The sequence below is a fragment of the Alexandromys fortis genome, unplaced genomic scaffold (genome assembly GCF_014885135.2).
Source record: "Alexandromys fortis isolate MF-2015 unplaced genomic scaffold, M_Fortis_MF-2015_v1.1 scaffold_8_1_9099942, whole genome shotgun sequence".
NCBI classification, from domain to species: domain Eukaryota; kingdom Metazoa; phylum Chordata; class Mammalia; order Rodentia; family Cricetidae; genus Alexandromys; species Alexandromys fortis.
Genome location: NW_026067898.1, coordinates 1452689 through 1475030, shown reverse-complemented (window position 1 = coordinate 1475030; position 22342 = coordinate 1452689). Strand labels below are relative to the sequence as shown.

General features: G+C 42.1%; 1 protein-coding gene across 1 annotated transcript; it reads left to right on the top strand.

Annotated features, from left to right (window-relative positions):
- The first annotated feature begins 293 nt into the window (after positions 1 to 293).
- Zc3h15 (zinc finger CCCH-type containing 15) lies at positions 294 to 20407 on the top strand. The gene is made up of 10 exons (XM_050120752.1): positions 294 to 523; positions 7567 to 7668; positions 11583 to 11694; positions 12696 to 12848; positions 13223 to 13314; positions 14779 to 14961; positions 16006 to 16152; positions 16301 to 16402; positions 17210 to 17333; positions 18754 to 20407. Exons 1-10 carry the CDS (start codon positions 449 to 451, stop codon positions 18942 to 18944), a joined length of 1281 nt encoding a protein of 426 aa, XP_049976709.1. The 5' UTR covers positions 294 to 448; the 3' UTR covers positions 18945 to 20407.
- Positions 20408 to 22342: the final 1935 nt, after the last annotated feature.

The window sequence follows — 22342 nt, the reverse complement described above, 5'->3', positions numbered from 1 at the left end:
TCCTTCATGTTGATTGATACTGAAGGTGCTGCACTCCAGCCCTGCCCCTGCAGTTCAGAATGGATGCAACCGCTTCCTGAGCGCCCAGGCCAGGACCACAGGGATATCTAGGACCAGCAGGGGTGCACGGACGCACGGCGACTCCAGCCCCACGGACCGCGCGGTCGCCCCTGCCCGTTCCCACGTCCCGTCCACGCCCCCTCTAGGCCCCGCGCGGCCGGAGCGCACGCGCAGCCGCACTTCCGGGGAGGGGGGGCGCCTCTGCTCCCGCCCCACAATGCCGCGCGGCGCTGTCCTGTCGCAAAGGCCGCATCCGGGCGGCGAATGAGCGCGTCGCTTTCTGTGCGCTGCGGCGGCGGCCGGGTCTTCCTGCTCCCGCCGCGCTGCCGGACGCCCCGACGGTCGCCATCCGCGCCGCATTCGGCTCGGCGCCCCCGCCTCCTCCGCGATGCCCCCCAAGAAACAGGCTCAGGCCGGGGGCAGCAAGAAGGCGGAGCAGAAGAAGAAGGAGAAGATCATCGAGGTGCGTACCCTTCCCCCCTCTCTCTCCTCGCGCGGGGCTGGGGCGAGCCCCGCTGCCGAGCGCCGCTCCCGGGGCCACGTGTCGGCGTCCAGCCCGGTGGGCCCCGGCCCCGGGGGGCGCTCGCCGGCCCCGTCCCCGCCCGCGCCCGCCGCGTCCCCGCCCGCGCCCCTCGGCCGCCCGCTGACCCCGGCCCGGCCTCCCTTGCTCCCGGGTTGCAGCCGTTCCCGGGGCTGTGCCTGAAGGGGCAGGGCTGATCGTCCTTCTGGACGGCCCCTTCCCACAGGCCTCACGCCGCTGGCGTTTGTATTTCCTTTATCACACACTGAGACGTAGCGCTGTTCGTTTTCAAGCGCCAACAGAATTGACTCCCCCCCCCCCCTTTTGGTCCATCTGGAAACTTTAGGGTCAAGCACAGGGTAACCCAGCAGTCTTGTCCAGAGTATTTAATTCCGGTTCCGAATTACCTGTGTAGGCTGTGTCACTGCCTGTGTTGATGACGGTGCTCCCAGTTTATCTACACACACACAGCGACTTTGAGTGTATTAAACGTGTAGGCCTTCAGTGGGCGATGCAAGGGATTGAAGTTCATATATGTTCCTCAGTAGGTTTACAGCGATTATATACGTGAGTTTTCTTAAGATGATTAGCTATGTCTGACATTCGGAAAACGACGTGCATCTCTTTGTGAGATCTTTCCTACTAATCCTCCTCGTCCTTAAAAACAAATGGTACCTCATAGGTTCGGGGTGTAGTTGGGAAAAGCAGTGACCGTTTTACAGCATAACATCTGAATAAAAGGTAGCCCTGTATAGGTTTGTATTTACTAGAATACCAGAATGAATGCTTTGGAATGCGATGTTTGCTTATTTTTGTTTTTCAACATTTGATTGTTACAGCCGTGGAAGATAGCAGTGAGACTCCCCAGAGTTCCCTTCTCCAAGTCCAATTGTACAATTGCCATTGCACATAGTTAAAGTTGGCTGACTTTAAATAAAATTGTTGTGAAGACAATAATAATCCTGGCTGTGGTAACTCCGTTGTAAGACTGTCATAACCAAAATATTTGAAAGCAGAATAATTGCTGCCCGGTGGGGGGGCAGGCCTTGAATCACTCTGGAGGCAGGGGCAGGCAGATCTCTGTGAGTTCAAGGCCAGCCTGATCTACAGAGGAGTTCCAAGACAGCTGGGGCTGCACAGAAACCCTGTCTCAGTGAAAAGAGAAAAGAAAGATGGAAAAGAAAGGAAAGCAAAATAATTTTCATCTTCACAGGATTTGGGAACCAAAAATCCAATGGCAGTTTAGTGCTGTGCCAACAAAGGGCATTCCAAGAGAGCATTCTGCAGTTGAACCAACAAAATAGAGACCACAAGACAGTAAAAGTTAGATACACTTCAGAGAATATAGAGCTTTAACCACTTTTAATTAATAAGGCTAAGCTATTTCTTTAAAGTGGTGGTGCCGATCTCTGAGTGGGCTCTCTGAGTGGGAAGACAGCCCGGTCCTCAGAGTGAGTTCCAGAACAGCCAGGGCTATACAGAGAAACACTGTTTGAAAAACAAAAAGCAAAAAAGTCAAAGTTATTTATAGTGTTCTATTTCCCCTAAAATTCATTCATCTATTTTGGCCTCGTCTTGTAACCGGCTTTTCCGGGTGTTGTGCCCAAACATCACACACTGCAGGGTTGCCACTGTCTGCAGTCCTAGTAGAGAAGAGTCTGTCTGTTTGGTGGTTATATTTTTGTTTTTGAAGTAAAGAGAAATCCACCTTAGTTTCCATTAGTGAAGACATCAAAAAAAACTCCCCCGTTTACCTGATTGAAAGTATGCTGATAGAGAAATGGAATTAAGCCTGATCTGATCTGTTTGAACTTCTCTAGGACCCTAGCATGTCTTGATGACTTCAGTGGTAGTGCCGCGTATATTTTGGCTCCTTAGTCAAATTTCATGTAAAGCCGCTCTCTATTGATTTTTGTAAGAAAAGAAAATTGTCTGCATTTTCCCCTCTTCCTCCTTTAAACTGTCTGGGGATCACGAGGTCACTTGTGTGAGTATGTGTCGTCTTGAAATGGCTGCATCACACTGTGGTTCAAGTTTATTCTCCGTTCACATGTGGTCCCCAGGCAGTATATAACATTTGTTTTCTTAGAGCCAAAATGATACTTTGAGATCAACTTTGAGCATCAAACTGTCTGATCATAAACCAGGCAGAGCCAGAATCCTGACTAAGGCACAAGGATTTCAAGTTTGAGGACAGCGTTGGCTATAATATAAAACCCTGTTTTAAAGAATAAAAGAGGGGCTGGAGAGATGGCTCAGTGGTTAAGAGCATTGCCTGCTCTTCCAAAGGTCCTGAGTTCAATTCCCAGCAACCACATGGTGGCTCACAACCATCTGAAAAGAGGTCTGGTGCCCTCTTCTGGCCTTCACGCTTACACACAGACAGAATATTGTATACATAATAAATAAATATTAAAAAAAATAAATAAATAAAAGAAAGGGGGGGCTGGAGAGATGGCTCAGCGATTAAGAGCTCTGGCCTCTCTTGCAGAGGATCCAGGTTCGGTTCCCAGCACCCACATGGTAGCTCACAACTGTCTGTAACTCCAGTTGTGAAGGATCTGGTGTCTTCACATAGACAACACATAGGCGCATGAAAATACATCTTTAAAAAAGAACAGAACAAAAGACTAAGTATAATCATTGGTTTGGGTTGGCAGTGTCCTTGGGTTTAGGGCAAACAGATAAGGAATGTATGTTCCCCTGGGCACGGGAGCACTGCAGAATATTTACCATGGAGATCTCTGCAGAGAGGACCAAGGTTTGAAAGGAGGGTGTAGAAGCTGTTGATTGCTGGCAATTAATCTGTTGTAAAGTGTCCATTTATAAATAGACAACAAAATCCATTAGGTTGTGTATTTGGAGACAAAACCACCAAGTTAATACAATGTCAGCCTCTGTCTACCCTAGGGTCCCAGATAGTAGATCCCAGAACCCACTTACCTTGGCACACTGTCAGCGTTGACTCTCTGGCTTCCTTTAAGGAGCAGGAGCTGGCCTGTGAAGGGAGCAGGACCTGCTTAAGGCTCAGAAGAGGAAAGGTCAGCGTTGTCGGTCAGATCTGGAATGAGGAGGGTGGAGGCTCCGAAGCAGTCCTCTCCACGCCGCCTCTTTTCTGACTCCTCTGCATTCTGCTTCTCTATTCACCCACGGAAACATACCCTTCCTTCTTTCCTTGTAACTGATGTTTGAAACCTTAAACTTGCGGTGTTTTCCTAGCTTTATGGGAGTCACTGAAACCTTTTCCTACCTAGTACTTTCCCGCTCCCAAATCCATGTCAACTCTTGGGTAAGAGTTTGTCCAGAGCCCAAGGAAAGGCTTTATTGACATAGCTTGGGTCGTAAACCACCCTACTTTTAAGGTGTACCAGTATTATTCAGAATATACTCTTCAGAAGGCTTTTTGTAATGGGGGCTGTCGCTCAGGTAGAGTGCCTGCCTAGCACACGTGAAGCCCTGGGTTACTCTGTCACCACACATTGGGCATTGTGGTGTGTTTCTGTAATTCTAGCACTCTGGAGATAGAAGCAAGTAGATGGGAAGTTCAAGGTCATCCTCAGCTACATACCCAGTTTTATGCCAGCCTAGGCTGTGTGTGTGTGTGTGTGTGTGTGTGTGTGTGTGTGTAGGGGGTGCTTTTGGTAAACCATCTTATCTATGACTTAACCAGGACTCTGGAAAATGTAGGTTTTGATGGTGGGAGGAGCAAGAACTTAGATCAGATACTTTTTAATTTAAATATGTCATTTTATAGTTGACAAGTATTGAGCTAGACACAGTTTTTTCAGTATTTTGAAGGAGGGATAAGTGATACATAGCACCTTTATTTGTTTCAGATAAGTGTTAGCACTCATACAGTTGAGATAACAGGCACAAAGGTTAAATAACTTGCCCAAGGTATACTGAACTGGCAAGCAGGAAGCCAGGATTTAAACCCAGAAGGTCAGGCTCCCCAAGTCCTTGCTGTCAGGTACTTTCTGCAGTGCCTCAGTGTTAGCAAATCTTTAATTCATACCTAAGGTTAGACTCACTTTCCTATGACACAGTTACCCAGCCCAGTTTGACTCTAGGTTATATTCTTAAACAGCTTGGGAACATGTCAGAGCTTCTATGGCTGTAGGAAGACATCGTAGGACTGTGAAGAAGATTTAGGAGAGAGAGAGAGAGAGAGAGAGAGAGAGAGAGAGAGAGAGAGAGAGAGAGAGAGAGAGATTCTGTCTGTATTCAGGAAGATTATATATAGAAAACAATTTTCTTCTCTGGAAATAAATTAAGTATTCATTAAACTGGTTAATTAAGTACTAAAGCAGTGTAGTTAAACCTGGAAGCTTGCTGGGGTTTGTCTGTCTGTGTTTTGTTTTTGTGTTTCTTTTCAGGTCTGGAATTACATACCTCTCCTAGGAACTGCTATTGGAAGTCTGCTGTTCTCAAGCTGCCTGGTTTTTTTTCTTGCTTAAATATTTCTATGTCAGTATATGGTTTACTATCCAATTTTATTTATTCATGGTTTATTGCTTCTCTGTACTTGCATGTAGAGCAAAGCATTTTAAATATTGTTGGTCCTATATTCTCCTTTCACTCATGATAGCTCGTACTGTACAAAGAAGGTAGGGTGTTTCATACTTGGTTCATACCTAAATTAATCCCCCATCTGTCACAGGACCCTTGACCATCATACCCTGGAATTGGCTAGAATATTAAGCTTTTTACAAAAACAGAGGATGCCATTTATTAAAAGCTTGATAAAGAGCAATTTCAGCTTATGTTTTCCTTTTTCATATACATAAGCTATGGAGTATGTGTGTAGAGTTTTGTAATACTGTGCTGGGATATTAAAACACAAGCAGACATTTAGGTAAGTAAAGGTAAAGCAAAGTTTAAATACATGGTAATGAATAAAGCAGTATTTACCAGTGAGAAGTAACCTTTTAGAATCAAAACACCTTTGAGTTCTTACTGTTGAAATATTGAAAGACTGTATTGAGTTTGAGGTACTAGAAAGATTGTGTTATGTTATAGGGTTTCAGATAGTTCATTCAATAGTGTTTGTTATTTCAGATTTAAAGCTTTTCAGATAATTCAGAATACTTTTTTTGCATTCTGTGAAACCCCTCATAAGTAAGAGAATGAGAAGGAATTCTGTTTTGAGGTTGGAGCCATCTATAATGTTGAGCATCCACATGTGAAGGTTGGCAGCTCATGGATGGGTTGGTGACTTCTGTAGAACACAGGCAGGACTGGGCGCTCTCTGTTGTGAAGAAGGGTTCTGGAAGGCTCGGCTCTAGGAGACACTACATAGGAAAGTGAGAGGCTGATGTTAGAGTAGCTACCAGGTAATGCCTACCCTGACTCAGGAGGGGCTACCACAACAGACAGGTGTGTGTTCCTTAGAGGATAGGAGGCACTCTTCTCAAACACTGCACGTGCATAGAGGCTTTGGGGAAATCGGTTAAAATGTAAGGCTGAAGCCGGGTGTGGTAGTGTGTGGTACAAGGTGAGGCAAGATTAGTCAAGGCTATCCTGGGCTACACAGTAAGCCCTGTCTTCCCCACCTCCCAAGAGAACAAAAGGAATGGTCCTGAGAACGATCTGTGCAATAACTGTCTCCCACTGTTCCCTTCTGCCCTGTAGTCAGGCTTGTCTCTCTCCTAGCCGATCCTGCAGGAAAATGACATTACATAAGTGAAACAGTTCAGATGGTAGTGCCAGCCTTCCCTGTTGGTGCCAATCCCACTGTTTTAGTTTCTTTGGGCTGCTGTAACAAATTACCCAAAACTGTTACTAGACTGCTTGTTTTTCTTTCCACCATTCTGGATAAAGAAGTCTGAAATCCACAATCAACATGTTCATGACCCCTTTCTGAAGGCAACCGGAGGGGGGGTTCTCCTTGGCTTCTTCCTGGTGTCTGATGTCATCTAGCAATCCTTGGTTTTCCTTAACTTGTGTTTGTGTTCATCTCTGCTGTCTTCACATTGCCTTCTCTCGGTGTAACCTCATTGGGAGATTATATCCACAAAGACTTGTTTCCAAATAAAGTCACATTTAAAGTGTGGCAGATAGCAGTTTTCAAGGGGTACAAACGTGCATCCTGAGATACGTTGAGTTTTGAAAGTGCTGTGTATATCACCTCAACTAAAGGGGATGCTAAGATACCTTGTGATTTATATGCTCATTGCTTTGGGTTCTACCAGCACTGCGAAAGAATCTTAAGAATACTTTCTTCACAGCATTTCCCTCAGCTTGTTTGTGGGATGACTTTTTTCAGTATAACTCCTCCACAGGTCCCAAAGACCTGATGATCTGAAACATCTTGAGGAAGAAGACAGCACAGTCAGCCGAACGGTGGCGGTGACAGTTGTCAGTTGGCATTAAATTGCGATGGTCCTAGCTGATGTTGTGAGTGGCACACGCTCATATTCATTGTGCTGGCTACTTGTTAGGGAAGACCTCAATGAGGAAGTGCACTCCCAAGATTGACCTCGTTTCCTTGATTGGTAATTGATGTGGAAGGGCCTAACTCTCTGTGGGCAGTGCCACCCTGTAAGCTGGTGATCCTGAGTGTGGAATAGCCCAGTAGGCAGCAGTCCTCCGTGGCCTGGACATCAGTTCCTCCCCACCCCACCCCACCCCCCAGTTGCTTTTGGTCATAGTGATGCATTGCCTTTGCCTGGTGCTGTGATATTTTATGTATTTTTTGTGGCATAAAGAATCTATTTCCTGGGGCTGGAGGGATGGTTTAGCATGTGACGAGCACTGGATGTGCTTCCAGATGACCCAGGTTGACTTCCCAGCACCCTGTTCTGGCTTCCACAGGTACTGTACACATGTGGCAGGCACATAGACTTGCATGCAGGCAAAACAATGTGTACTAAAATAAAAAATAAATCTTATTTTTAAAAAAGATTTGTTTTGCCTATCAATAAATAGTGCATCTATCATTGAAAAGATAGTAATTTACCAAAATATTTCTGTTCTTTCCCATTTAGGACAAAACTTTTGGTCTGAAGAATAAGAAAGGAGCAAAGCAACAGAAGTTCATTAAGGCTGTCACTCACCAGGTGAAGTTTGGTCAGCAGAATCCACGTCAGGTAAGTAATTAAATTGTTGTGTTTTTCTGATAGGCGTAATAGAATATACCATCTATCTCAGAATTTTATTTATTTTATTTTGTGTATGTGAGTGCACATGCCACGATGCTTGTCTGTGGGTCAGAGCGCAGTTTGCAAGGAGAGTTGGTTCTCTGTCTTCACGGTGTAGATTCCAGTAACTGAAGTGAGTTCTTCAGGATTGGCCGCAAATGCCTTTACTCACTGAGCCATCTCTCTGACCCTGAGCAGATTCTGTGGAGTAACAGTTCCCTCTCTCATCTCCTCTGTGTACTAGATGCTAAGGTTTCTTAGTGTTTCCCCAATAATAAGCTTTAGGTGACATTTCATTGTGTTCCTTGGGTAGAGTGGGTCTCCTCGTGTACTTGTCATTTTACTCTGTGACTCCCCTGTCCTGGCCAACTACTCAAATGCTGTCTGCCTTTCTCTTTTTGATTTTTCCAGACAGGGTTTCTCTGTAGCTGTGAGTTCTGTCCTGAAATTCATTCTGTAGACCAGGTTGGCCTCGAGGTCACAGAGATCTGCCTGCCTCTGCCTCCTGAGTGCTGGGATTAAAGGTGTGTGCCACCACCCTGCCTTTCGTACAAATTTGTAAAATACTTTTAACATTGCAGATAATTTGTCTCATCTCTCTTGCTGTACTGTAATTTTATCTCAATTTCTGCTGGGTTGTTTTGCACAATTTTCTTAGTTTCTTAGATTTTGTTTTATTTATTTGTTTTCTGGTTGCTTCCTTTTTGCAGTCTATACTTTGTCCTATATTTTATGTATTTGTAAGATTGTCTTTAAAGTTGAATAGCTACTTGATCCTGCATCATATCACCACTGAACTGGAATGTAACTACTGATACATTAGGGTCTCTTTCTGGATTCTCTCTTCTGTTCTACTATTTGTTGGCTAGGTCATTATCACGTTGGTTTTTATTATGGTGAGTGACCTAGACGTATATGTTAGCTATGATGTCTCCTTTTTGTTCTTGCTGCTTCTGAGATATTTGTTCTCATATAAGAATTGATAACTTGTTCAGAAACTTTAGCCTCTTTTTCTTTGAATTCTTTAGACCTTTCATCCTTTAAGGTTTTATAAATATGGTCTTTATTTTTTAAATATCTTTTCCTTAATTCTTGGTAACACTCTTTGGACATAGAAGAGAAATTCTCAACTATGTTTTTAACTATAGTTTTTTTTTTAGTCTGAGAATATCAGCATAATATCTGTTAGATTACTAATCTTTGCCTAGAACCCATTTCTCTCCATGCTGTCTCCGAATCATTGTCTCTTTCCCCTCACAGCACAGTTTTACTCTAGAGTCAGACGATAGTGTTCTTTCAAGGCGCTGGCTTTACTTTGTTCAGTAAGAGTGTCTTCAGGCTGAAACAGCTAAAGTTCAAAATATGTCTGTTTTCTTTTTTAAAGAAAAGGTACATCATTGCCGTGTCTTTAGATCTAATAAGAGGGTCATGTTTGTACTGAGAAGGTACTCAGGTATTGTTCCTAAGCAATACAGTGAGATGATTTAGATAGCCTACATTGTATTATCAGTATCATTATCTTATCAGTAATACTCAAGGGACTTGAGCTACCACAGATTTGGGGCATTTGGAAGAGGCCTAGACTCACTGCCCAGAGTTACCAAAGGATAGCTGTATGCTGAGCCTTGGACACAGGTAGACTTGGGCTGGATCTTTTTCATTACATGACTTTAAGTTGTTCACATATATCAGTTTTTATTTTGCAGTGGAAGGGCACTTGTCCCTTGTAGGGTTCTCCTGTTTGTTAAAGAACTTTAACTCCCGTCCAGTACATTTCCTCTTCCTTTGACATCTTCCTAGTCATTTGAGTGTTGTTTCTGATTTAATAGACCTAGCAATGTTATAAAATTCATGAGCTTCTTAAGTATGTCACTGCATTCAGTATGATATTTTAACTGGTCTAGCATTGAATATAGAGTACCTAATTACCACATATTACTTTGAAGCTGAGCAGCAATGCTATTTGTAGACCCAGACCTGAGGTCCTACCCTGGGTTGTGTGCTGTGGAAGATGACTCTGCTCTTAGTTATTTCCCAGACATCTCTCCCAGGGGGTGTGCACCACAACTCCCCTAAACAGCTGCCAGGGCCTGTGAGGGCCCTTCCTCGTTCCATGTCCAGGGGGCTGCTATGCTGCCAGTTTACCCAGGAGCCTGAGGGGGTGCTAGGGATACAGCTTCTCCTGTACATGCACAGACGGGACTGTGAGCCTGCAGAGAGAGCAGAAGACAGTAAGTAGGGACTGACTGACTGCCACTGCCGAGCTTCATTTGGCAGCTCTGTAAAAGGGAGCCCAAGCATTTTAAATTTGAACCTCATAGGCCAGGTGTTTGTGGACTAGAAAGACAACCACATTGATGTAACATTTGCTTGCTCTCTCTTGCCTCAGCCTCATAAGTACTAAGTGACCTTTGCTACTCTGTCCCAGTGGTTTATGGCCTCCAGTATATTTTTCTAGATGCTACATAGGAGATGAGCCTAGCCAGCACAGTGTACTGTGATATAAAGGAAAGCAGAATGATTTCGTTGTTGTTGTTTAAACACTTCTACTATGTAGTTGAAGTCAGAACTTGGAATGACCTAATTGTAGCATTGGTTCACTCTTCAAGGTTTGTTTTGTTTTTCCTTTTTGAACACATTTTCTTCTTACTGATTTATTTTTCTTGCTGCTGTTTCTTGAGTCTCTTTAACAGACTAGGTTATGTGTTATCTCAGACTAGGCCCTGTCTAGTTGCAGTGGAGTTGGTACCGTGTCCAGTGCAGCTGCCTTTAAACAGCTCCGCCCAGATGCTCTGTAAGCATTTCAGCTCCTGTGTCCAAACCTGAGCTCATCTCCACCTCCTGCCCTCAAACCTGTTCCTCCTGTATTCCCTGTCTTTTTCAGCAGCACTTAGTGCACATGCTAATCCCAGGCTCCTCTTTCTCCTCGTCCCTAGTTCTGCTTCCTAAAACGCTTTTCTTCTCCTCTTTTACTTATGCCTATTCAAATCCCTAGTGCCTTCCTGTCTACAATTGCAGGAGATTCTTTGCTTTCTTTGTGCCTTGCTACTCTGTCCTCAAAGTCTCTACCCTGTCTTTGTAAAATGGAACCTGATCTGGTTACTTTAAACTACCAAGTTCCAGTCTCTCGCCTACTGATGAGATCCAAACTTGTCCGTGGTGTTTTCAGTGGTAGGTTTCTTTTACATTCCTTTCTTGTTGACAGCACTCCTAAAAGTTACCAGCTCAGTCTAATTTCTAAGCATATCAACATTCTTTGTTTTCAGAGTTCTGTGTATATTGCATTATAGTTGTATGTCTGTATTCCTTAAATAAGCATCTTGTATCTTCTAATATAGGGGCTGAGGTATAAATGTTTTAAATGAATACACTGATCATATTAGGTATGTAAAGCTTGTACTAGAACTATGAGTGCATTGTGTCTTCTGTTATCCCCACCACTCTAGTTTGTGGTGGTTACTGACCATTATTGCACCACTGAACATGTCGGGCTATTTTCATCTCATGTCAAAATGTGCTCGTATTTCTAGAGTTTAAGTTGTTTTCACTGAAAAGAAATATATTTCAGTTGAAAAGTATTTGTTAAATGCCAGGGTTAAGTGTTTAATATTTGTTTGTTTCCATGAACTCATTAGCTTTGAATGGCATTTTAATTATGTGTGGTGCCTAATTATAGTACAAAAAGGAATTTGTTACAGAGCTTATCAATTTTAATAGTTTAACCACAATATCTAATATGTAAGCCACTTAATGTAAAGGGTGAATAATATAAATATACAAATGTCTTTGTTAGGCAGTAATTACTGTATAGTGGAAAGAGTTGTATAAGCAATCAGATTTACATTTTTAACCTGGGAATGCAGGTGGCACAAAGCGAAGCTGAGAAGAAGCTGAAGAAGGATGACAAGAAGAAAGAGCTGCAGGAGCTGAACGAGCTGTTCAAGCCTGTAGTTGCCGCACAGAAGATAAGCAAAGGTAAAATTTGGTGTCAGAGGTACTGTTTTTACCAAATACAGTTCGTGTTGCAAACTTGATTTGTGCGGAACTGGAGTGACTTTTCTTGCTCTTAGAAAGGACCTGGTCTCAGTTCCCAGCACCCTGGCCACCTCAGGTACACACGCATGCATGCAGGCCAGCACTCACACAATTTCTCTGTTTTTTATGTGATTTGTGCCTGACATGGTAATACATACTTTTACTCCTAGGGCATAGGAGGAAGTGGTAGGCAGATCTTTATGAGTTCACTGCCAGCCAAAGCTAAACAGCAAGACTTTGTCTTAAGAAAATGAAAACAATGTGCTAGTTTTCTGAAGTTCTGTTCTTTGTGTTTTAATGGAGGTGATGTTTGTTTTATGATTTTTATATATAATGTATGCACCCTGCATGTATTGAACACCAGAAGACGGCACCAGATCTCATTATAGATGGTGGTGAGCCACCATGTGGTTGCTGGGGATTGAACTCAGAACTTCTGGAAGAGCAGTCAATGCTCTTAACCTCTGAGCCATCTCTCCAGCCCAGTGGGGGTGGTCTTTGGGAGCCAAGACAAAGCTGTGGTTTTATAAATTGTAAGTCGCATGCATATTTGGGGCAGTAGTCTTCCGTTTGTGTTTTTCTTTACTCCTGTCTTACTGACTCCATAGCCAAGCAACTAGAATAACCTCTATGTTTGGTCTTCACTTCTGCCACTTATTTTGTTTATAAAAGAAAAACAAATAGCTAAAATGCTATGTAAAGAACTTTAAAGAAATATCTAACCAAAGACCTCTAAGTGATACTTTCTCTTACATTAGTAAATAGAAATTAGTAAGTTAGACAGGAATAATCCCAGATACGAGCTACCATCGAGCAGCCTATAAGAATGATTGGGAGATGGGGGACACAAAGAAGGAACGGCCAACACTCTGCAGTAGTAACGGGATCCCGAAAATGGGTTACCTGCCTGTAATAATAGATGTCCTTCCTGTTGGATACAGGTGCAGATCCCAAATCTGTGGTGTGTGCATTCTTCAAACAAGGGCAGTGTACTAAAGGAGATAAATGTAAGTTCTCTCATGACCTCACTTTGGAGAGAAAGTGTGAAAAACGAAGTGTTTACATTGATGCCAGAGATGAAGAACTTGAAAAAGGTATTTAACTTTCTCTTAAAGTTGAAAAGTCCCCTTTTTTGTTTTTTACTACTTAGTAACATATTAATACAGTATTGACTAGTATGTTTGTAAAGCACAGTTGGGGGTTTGCACAGAGTAAGTAAATGGTGCTTAGAATATAGTGGTTTAATTTGGATTTGGCTGTCTTCTTTCCTGTGCTAAGGTCTCATTTATCTAAACTACTTAGGGAGCGTAGGTGGATAATTTGCAATATTGTGTATGCATGCTGTCTTTGCTGCTTCAGAGAAAATTGTTACATTATGAATATTTCAGTGTTGTGTACTGTCTGCTTAGAGGCCTACCTATATAGTAAAGCAGGAGATAAAAATTGCTTGTTGTGTCTTTTTATTTAGATACTATGGATAATTGGGATGAGAAAAAGCTGGAAGAAGTAGTAAACAAGAAGCATGGTGAGGCGGAAAAGAAAAAACCAAAAACTCAAATAGTATGTCCTTTTCTTGAATTGAGTTGCTGTGGCATTTATTATTAGGGAGAATTTTATGGCAAGGTATTGATGTTTTCTACTGGATTGTAGAGTATTAGAAAATTACATTTCACCAACATAAACTTTATTTTTTGGAATTTACAAATTTCACTTTTTAATTAAATTAATTGTTTTAGCAAAATTGATCTAAAAGCTGAATAACTTATAAAGTTTCCTAAATGCAATTTTCTGGCGTGATTTTGCTTCCTTAACTATGGGTTAGCATAGTTGAACATGGTAGCATATACCTATAATCCCAATAGGTAGATTGTACATTCCATATGGGACCAGGCTAAATAAATAGACTATCTCAAAACACAGGAGTAATACAATACATACTTAGCTAAGAATCGTGTCTTGTGAGTAGTGGAAGAAGTAGGCTTGTTAAGCCAACCCTTATAATTAATTGGTTGATTTCAATTACTAGGTCAAAAATACTTTTGCTTGTGAATTCCAAATAAGGTAGTGACTCTAGTTCTGGGAAGTCTGCCTTTAAAAATTCAGGTACCTCCTCAGCTTCTCTCCGCACATGCATGTGTCTGTATCCTGGGTACATGCCCAGTAAGAATCTGCCCTGCTAGAGGACGCAGGAGTTTGCTTCATATGCACTCCTTGCCTTCTTGGGAAGACGGATACTGCTGATTTTATTTGTGGAGGTTGTTGCCTGATGCTTTAGCGCAGTTGCACTCTGTGCCCTCTGCGATCGAGGGTCACTGTTGTGTTCCTTTGAGCCTTGTACCCTTATGACTCACGTACAGAGTTGCCTGTTTAATTACCTAATCCCGATGGGTTTGTGTCATTATTGCATAGGGTTTGGGTTTTGTTTTGTTTTTTCCTTATTGTGCCTTGTAGTGCTAGGAGTTAGACCTTGGGCTGGATTTTGGGGCTGATTTAAAAATTAGGCTTTGGAGGATTATATTACAAAGGCTAACTGGGAAACAGCAGAGTAGAGGCTCTAGATTTTGCCGTTAATACTACATGGTTTGGTTTTAATCAATATGTGTAGCAGTAGTGTCTGCGTGTGGTACGTGCACATTGACTACAAGTGCCTATAGAAGCCAGAAGCGTTAGATCCTCTGGAGCCAGACTTACAGGCAGTTTTAAGCTGCCTGACATTAACTACTGAGCATCTCTCTAGCTCCTGGCTTGTTTTGGGGGACAGGGTCTCACCCTGCAGCCGAGGCTGGCCTTGTACTCTTAAACAGTTCTTGCCTTGGCTTCCTGAGGGTTGGAATTTTAAAGGAGTAAACCACCAGGCCTGATTTTTTATTAGAAACATTTTCAAATATTTTTATGTAAAAGTGTGCTTTGTACATAAGTTAGTCTTAGGATACAAATATTGTTACTTGTTCTGTATACTTAAGCAAGTCAAAGTGAGGTAGATTTACACTGTACCACCACTTCTGAATCATACTGTCTCTCTAGGTGTGCAGACATTTCCTTGAAGCTATTGAAAACAACAAGTATGGCTGGTTCTGGGTGTGTCCTGGAGGTGGCGACAACTGCATGTATCGTCATGCACTTCCTCCTGGGTTTGTGTTGAAGAAAGACAAAAAGAAAGAGGAGAAAGAAGATGAGATTTCATTAGAAGATCTAATTGAAAGAGAGGTAACAAGTATCTTTTCTCTTAAAAGCTACTTTTAATTATTTTTGTAAGTTCTAATATTTACCACTTGGGGGCAATAGCATGTTAAGAAAGGAAAAACAATATTATGCCCTTTTCCTAAAGTTTCTGTACTTAAATTACTCTTGAGTATCTTAAATGTAAATTTTACCGTTTACATTAGCTAAACATACTTTAATTATAGGAATGTGTAGGGTGCTTTGTTTTTTAAGTATGAGTCACTACTGTTTTCATACCATGGGGTTATTTTAAATGCTTATTTATGCCTCATATTGATGTAGCTTAGGGTCTCTTCTTGGTGCTCTGTTTTCTTTTTTAGCATACTTGTGAAACCGTCCCTCTGGGTTCTGGGTATGTTTTTCCAGTTAGAGGACAGGTAGTGTGTGAAGAGCATCCTGGTTGTTCTAGCTCAGCAGTTAGAGGGCATTGAGAGCGTTGGGGACACTAGATTTAGCATTGTTTGCTTCAGTGTGCGTGTAAGTGACCAAGACTGTCTGCGCTCAAGTGGCTGTGCCGTCTGTCACATAGATAGAGTACTGGAGTGCGCGTGGTAAAGCAGGATTACGACTGTTTACCCCCGTTCCACCACTTCCTAGCTCTTCATGCCTGATGGGTGTCCTGCCGCCTCTTCTTTGTGGAGACCAGTGTGTGGTATATAGAGTTTTCTGCACTGAATGTATAGCGGATAACTTATTTTTTTATACCCATTTATTAACTTATTACCGTGAGAAGTGCAGATTTTGTCTTTTGGTTTTATCTCTCATCTGAAAAAACACAAATGAAGCTTGAATTTATTATGATGTTTTTAAAACCTATTTCACAGCAAACTTTTCTGCTCAAGTTTACGTCAAAGTGTTAAGCTTTGTGTGTGTGTCTCTGGGTACTTGTTTAGCCTATTACCATGCAAAAAGTAACATCGCTTAGTCTGTTTTATGTTTTAGAGCATTCATAGGGAAAGAATTACCTGCCTTGAAAGAAAAATGCTGTTAAAACAACTGTAAGTGACTTTAAATCTCTTTGCTTTGCAGCGTTCTGCCTTAGGTCCAAATGTTACCAAAATCACTCTAGAATCTTTCCTTGCGTGGAAGAAAAGGAAAAGACAAGAAAAGATTGATAAACTTGAACAAGATATGGAGAGACGGAAAGCTGACTTCAAAGCAGGGAAAGCGCTCGTGGTATGTCCCAGACTCAGACCAATGGTCCTTCATTCTTCTGTCTCATAGTTGTTAAAATGCATGGTTCTGTCTTTCTTAAGTCTACGTAGTATGTCTCATATTAATGGTGGCATTTCCCATGAGGTGATCCGTTTGTGTGCCTTTGTAGATCAGTGGTCGTGAGGTGTTTGAGTTTCGTCCTGAGCTGGTTAATGATGATGACGAGGAGGCAGATGATACCCGCTACATCCAGGGAGCCGGTGGCGATGAGGTGAGACCAGGCTTTGACCTCGCGTGTTGATCTTTCTGGGGGAAGTGGTGGGGAAAACGGAAGCATGGCTAAGGGCACCCATGTCAGACTCTGGAGTTCAGTCCTATTCCCATCCATAAGAAACTCCTCTAGACCTCTACTCTTAGCCTCAGTACAGGTAAGTAATTCCTAACCCAGGCTGCTTCTGAGAATGAGTGAGTTCATCGGTGTTTATCTTTAGGGTTGCCTTCTTTATAGAACTTAGTACATGCTGAGTGGTGGTGACGAACACGTTTGACCTCAGAGGCAGGCAGATCTCTGGAGTTTGAGGCCAGCCAGGGCTACACAGAAAAACCCTGTCTTGAAAAAAACAAAATAAAAAAGAACTTAGTACAATGCTTGGTGCCTACAGTTAAGTGCTGTTTACAATAGATTTTTTTAAAGCTATTTCTGTCCCTTTAAAATATTTTTTTTTATTTAAAATTTGTTCTGCCCAAATAGTCAAGGGGCGAGGGCAGGAGATAAAGGTAAAGAGCAGGCAGCACTGGCAGTTCTCAGCAGTTCTGCCCGTCCTGTGTTGTTGTTATGGAATCCCAGGTTGGAAGAACGTCATTCTCAAACCATGATTCCAGAGAAGAAAACTTGAGAAACAGTGACTACTTTTTTTTCTTCTAAAAGTTTAAGGGGGAAGAAATTGAGTTTTCAAGCAGTATCCTTTGTCTTTTTCTTAGTATTAGTAATTTTGTTTCCTGAAGATAATGTGTCAAGAGTAAAACTGAGTTGAGGAAACTCATTTGTAGTGACTTTGCCTCCTCTGTGTTGTTAAAGGTTGATGACTCAGTGGGTGTGAATGACATAGACGTGAGCCTGTACATCCCGAGGGATGTGGAAGAGACGGGTATCACTGTAGCCAGTCTGGAAAGATTCAGCACGTACGCTTCAGACAGAGATGGTGAGTATGCTGCCTTTTCAGGGCTCCAGAGAAGCCAGGAAACCGGCCTGGGCAGATGCAGATGCGTTCATGCTCTGAACTGGAAATGGGAACATTTGGCTAAATAAAAATGTAGGGAGAGCTGTAGAAAAGAATGGCTTAGTGGGTATTGAAACCGTGGGCTAAACCCTTAAAAGAAAATCAAAAACAAATTGGAAGATGTAGCTTTTTAATGGTATTTTCTAAAATTCTGTGTAACTATTTGCAGACAAAAACAGGCTGAAAGTAATGTGCACTAGTGTCAGGATGATTGAGCTCAGCTAGTCAGGATGTATACAGTAACAATCAGAACATACTGTACACGCCAGAGTTACGGGACAGGCAAAGACAGAAGTGCTTACCAAAAACACACAACTTGAGTGAAAAAATAAGAGGCTTGTGTTTGGGGGCGGGGTGACTAGAATCACAGGTATTTTATTAGTTGCAGCTAGGCAAAGGGATACTGGAATAAGGTACCTGTTTTACCAAGGCAGTGTGGAAAACAGGGAAGATGACAGAAGCAGCGTGGTTACAGGGAGGGGCTTTTAGGGTGTGAGAAATAGGAACATACATTGTGTCAAGCAGAAAGGCCCTAGTGGAGGAGGAGAAAGAAACAAACCCTGGAAGTGTGTGTGATGATGCAGTGTGGGAGTGGAGGGAGGCCTTCTGGGGCCCGTGTGGACGGAAAGGTTGGGGCGCATGTCCTTGTACCATGAGGAAGGGGCTTGAAGACTGGGAATGCTGTGAGAGAGAAGCACGGGAATGTTAATGAAGGCAGAGGCTGGAACAGGAAAGACAATACACCTGATTTTTATTATGAAAGTATACAAGTTGTAACTTAAAACAAGTGGTTTACCCTTGCAAGCTCTGAGGTGGGTATCGAGTGGAGTGGGGATTTGGTAACATTATCTGGAGTTCAGGGCTCCATGACCTTATGATCAGAAATGTTTAAGCAAGGCTCGGAAAACTTGTCATTATATAAGTGTTGTCATTGGACAAGAGGCAGCGTCGGCATTTGTGGTCTCATTGCACACAGCTGTGTGCTAGAGCTACATACGCACTGGGAGCTTTAGATGTGGTGCTGGAGACCAGACCCACGCCAGCCCCGGTCTCAGAGCCCCACAGGCACTTTGCTGGAGTTGTTCTGTGGCCTTTAGTCCTAACAAAATAGATGAGGATGGACTGCTCCGGAACCAAATCGCTGAGTCACATGAGGAACACAGATGGGATTTCCTAGTGGACAGGTAATTGAGCTCAGAAAGGGAAGACCTCTCCTTGCTGAAGGAATCTCAGGGAAGGATTTCCTGGGAAAGGAAGAAAGGTCTGTGCTCTTGGCTGCTGCTGTAATGCTGTCTTGTTTCTAGGTCATACTGATTTCGATTTTGTTTTGTTTTGTTTTCAGAGAACAAATTAAGTGAAGCTTCTGGAGGCCAGGCTGAAAATGGCGAGAGAAGTGACTTGGACGAGGACAGCGGAATGGGGGGACAAGAGAATGGATCCATCGATGCTGTTCCCGTGGATGAGAATCTGTTCACTGGGGAAGATCTGGACGAACTAGAAGAAGAATTAAACACACTTGATCTGGAAGAATGACACCAAACAAGGCAAGGAAGAAAATTAGGTCAGCTCAACATGATCAGCCGTAATCAAAATTGACTACGTTAATTGTTTTGCCACCTAGAATCAACAGGATGTTTATTTCCCGTGATGATTCTGGAGGGATACTGCCCTCCACAAAGGAATACTCTCCCTGCGTCTTCTCTTCTGACTTTGACTACATCTCCTAGTAAGTTCAGAGTAGTTGATGATAAATTGAAAATGGTCGTTACAGAAGATGGTTGTTGTTGTCACTGTCCTCTCCCGTAGGAAGTGTAACTGCTTCTCCAGCTTTTGGTTTCACTGGGCATGTGTTATTTCCAGGAACAACAAAGTCATACTTAACATACTTTCCGTTTGATGCAGTTTTTAATGAGTGGTTTCCTTTCCTTTGTATTTATATGTTTTAAAGACTGCCTGAAAGGTGAGCGCTATACTTGATAAAGGAAGCTGCATGTGCAGGGTCAGTGTTGCACATCTGGACAGTTAGATGGACGCTGAGATGGGACTTGTTCAACCTGACAGGGTCAGCCACAATGCCCTGTTCTAAAGCTGTTTAAAGTTCTCCCCTTTTTGCCAATAAAGTTGTAAATAAAAACCATCGTACATCCAAATCCAACTGGGCGTTTTGTTTTGTTTGTAAGCTTTTCTATGAAGTATTTAACATTCCTAGCTTGGTATTTTTATTAAATATTGATGATATTGGTTGTAGGTGTCACAGAGGCAAAGACTTAATGGATTTTCTTGGCACATGGTATGTTACCATGGATTACTGACAGTGTTGGCAGTTGTTACTATTGTCCATTTCCAAAAAGACTTACATGCTGTTACTTTAATTCCGGAATTGTTGGATCACATACCTAATTAAACGGTTATTACAGTTAAACAAATACTTCGTTGAAATCAGTATTACAGAAAGAAGAAGGTAAACAAACAGAAAACTTGGGGCTGAGGGTCTTGGCTATTGAAAATTTAGAGTAATAGCACATTTGAAATGTTTTTTGCGCATATTTAGCACTAGATACCGACAGTTCATTGCCGTGGTACTGTGTTTCGTGGGGTGATTTCCAAATGTGGATTTTTAGAATGATTTTTTAAGTATATAAGGTAATAATGTTAAAATATCAGGTGACCTAAGCCCTAACCTCTTTCCGGCCTCAGAGAAATTATACCTTAAGTTTCTGGGTTTCAGTTTTTCATTTATCTGTAAATTTTAATATTGAATGTGGGACTAGGATGTAGCTCACTGTAAGAGTACTTTCTTATCCTGTGCAGAAGACCCCAGTTCTAAATGGTTTTTTAAAAACCTGTTTTCCAGAAATGCTTTCAAAATCTAACTTAAGAAAAAGAAAGACTGTATACATTGTTAAATGATAACCTCAAAGTTTATAAAAAAAATTTGTTTTCTAGCTCTTATTTATCATAATTAACATCTTCTAATATAGAATATAATGAACCAAGTTTATTTCCTGTCTACTTTTTGTATAAAAATATTGTTTTATACTTTATATCTACAAAGTATTTCTTCCAGTCTTTTTGTGGAAAAGTTGCTTAGTGAATTTTGTTTTGTTTTTGTTTTTCTAGACAGGGCTTCTCTGTGTGTCTTTAGCTGTCTTGGAACTAACTCTGTAGACCAGACTGGCCTCGAACTCAGAGATCTTCTGCCTCTGCAGTGCTGTGATTAAAGGTGCGTGCCACCACACCCAGCTTACTTCGTGAGTTACTTAATGACAAAATCGTCTAAAAACCTCGTGTCTTTTCTGTATTGTTCACAGTGCAGTCACTCTATATTAATTCGGTTCATCTGGAACTTGTGTGTTTTTTCAGACTTCATTTTAAATAGTTGTTATTCCAAGTTTCTCTTACATAATTCCTACTATTAACACGTTCTTGTATTCTAATTCAGCGGGTAACTTTATTCGTTTTAAGAAATCTGGGGTTTAGAAAATCAGGCATGTAAATACAAGCTTTCTACGAGAAAAAGTAGAAAAAAAGTTTGTACTTATTTCCATACGCTCTGTTAAGTGAGCTCTGTTCTCACATAGGTGATTTCATGAGACCTTATTTATTCTGTGTTCAGTGAGCCCACAGTGTGACCCCATGAGTCATCCAGAATAGTCTCAATTTTAATGGCTTCTCATAATCAAAGCCCACCATACATGAACTACTAAAAATTGTATAATTGTCAATATATCTTTTAAGACATCCACTGGGTGGTTTTTCAGTATGATAGTAACAAAGCCACAGATTCACAGGTTTAATTTTTAATTGTATTTTTTCAAATTCACTCATTGAAACATATTTAAGCTAAGTACCTGTAAATATTAAAGACACAATATTAATAATATAGTAATCACAATAATAATCTGCCCTCTTCTGTCCCAGGTGCCCTCTGTTGACTTTATGTGTGAGGCTTTCTTGATGACCTGTATCTAAACCTGTGCAGCTGTGTTTCATTCCGTGTGGATCCTAAATTGTACTTCTATGTCATAGGAAACTATGTAGTCACCATTCTGACTTCTAATGTGTTTTCAGAACCGCCTTACATCATGTACAGAAATGTAGCCAGAATATATAGTTAGGGTATTTCAGTAACTGAGACCTGCCAGGCTGCAAGCATATTATGTAATCATATGCAGTAGCTTTAGATGGTTTTAGGAGTGTTCACCTTCGAATCTTCACACTGCTGATAGCCAGGGAAAGGGGAATATCTGTAGCTTTGCGATTTCACCATCTAACCAGAAAGCAGGTGGATGTGTGGAGGCAGGCGTGTTAGTTACACACCCTGCACCACTGCTGGCCCGATGCGCCAAGACCTGTGGGTCCTCCATGTCTTGCACTGCTTACCCTCAATAGAGGGAAAGCTGGGGGTTGGTTGGTTTCCTAACTCACTTTACTGGAAAATAGTGTAATACTTGTAGCAGGAGGCCACTTGTTTCTTCTCAGCCACCCAGACCACGAAATAATCTCTCAGAAACTGTATTAATTAAATCACTGCTTGATTAGTCACTTAAGCGTATTGCTAGCTAGCTCTTACGTCTTTGGTTAACCCCATTTCTGTTTTTTATATTTTACCATGAGGTTCATGGCCTGCCTGTAATGTTCCAGCTATCAGCTTGCTTCTTTCCCCTCTGGCAGCCACATGGTGTCTCACTGACTCCACCTTTCTTCTCCCAGAATTCAGTTTAGTTTTCCCTGCCTAGGTCTACTCTGCTGTATCTCAGGACAAGGCAGAGTCTTTATTCATTAGCCAGTGAAGGCAACACATACACAGAAGGACCTCCCACACCAAATAGTTATGTATGCTTTTGGTTCATTAGCTTGTTTGTACTAGAGACCTACCGCCAGCCACCTACTGGGAAGCAAAGTAATCGTTTGGTGGCTTTGACGTGTTT

What these genes read in the sequence shown, in the direction of transcription:
- Zc3h15 (XM_050120752.1), top strand. Translation starts at nt 449, where the DNA reads ATGCCCCCCAAGAAACAGGCTCAGGCCGGGGGCAGCAAGAAGGCGGAG. An exon ending in CGCACAGAAGATAAGCAAAG is followed by an intron (nt 11,695 to 12,695) that starts GTAAAATTTGGT and finishes TGTTGGATACAG; the next exon opens with GTGCAGATCCCAAATCTGTG. An exon ending in GTACGCTTCAGACAGAGATG is followed by an intron (nt 17,334 to 18,753) that starts GTGAGTATGCTG and finishes TTTTGTTTTCAG; the next exon opens with AGAACAAATTAAGTGAAGCT.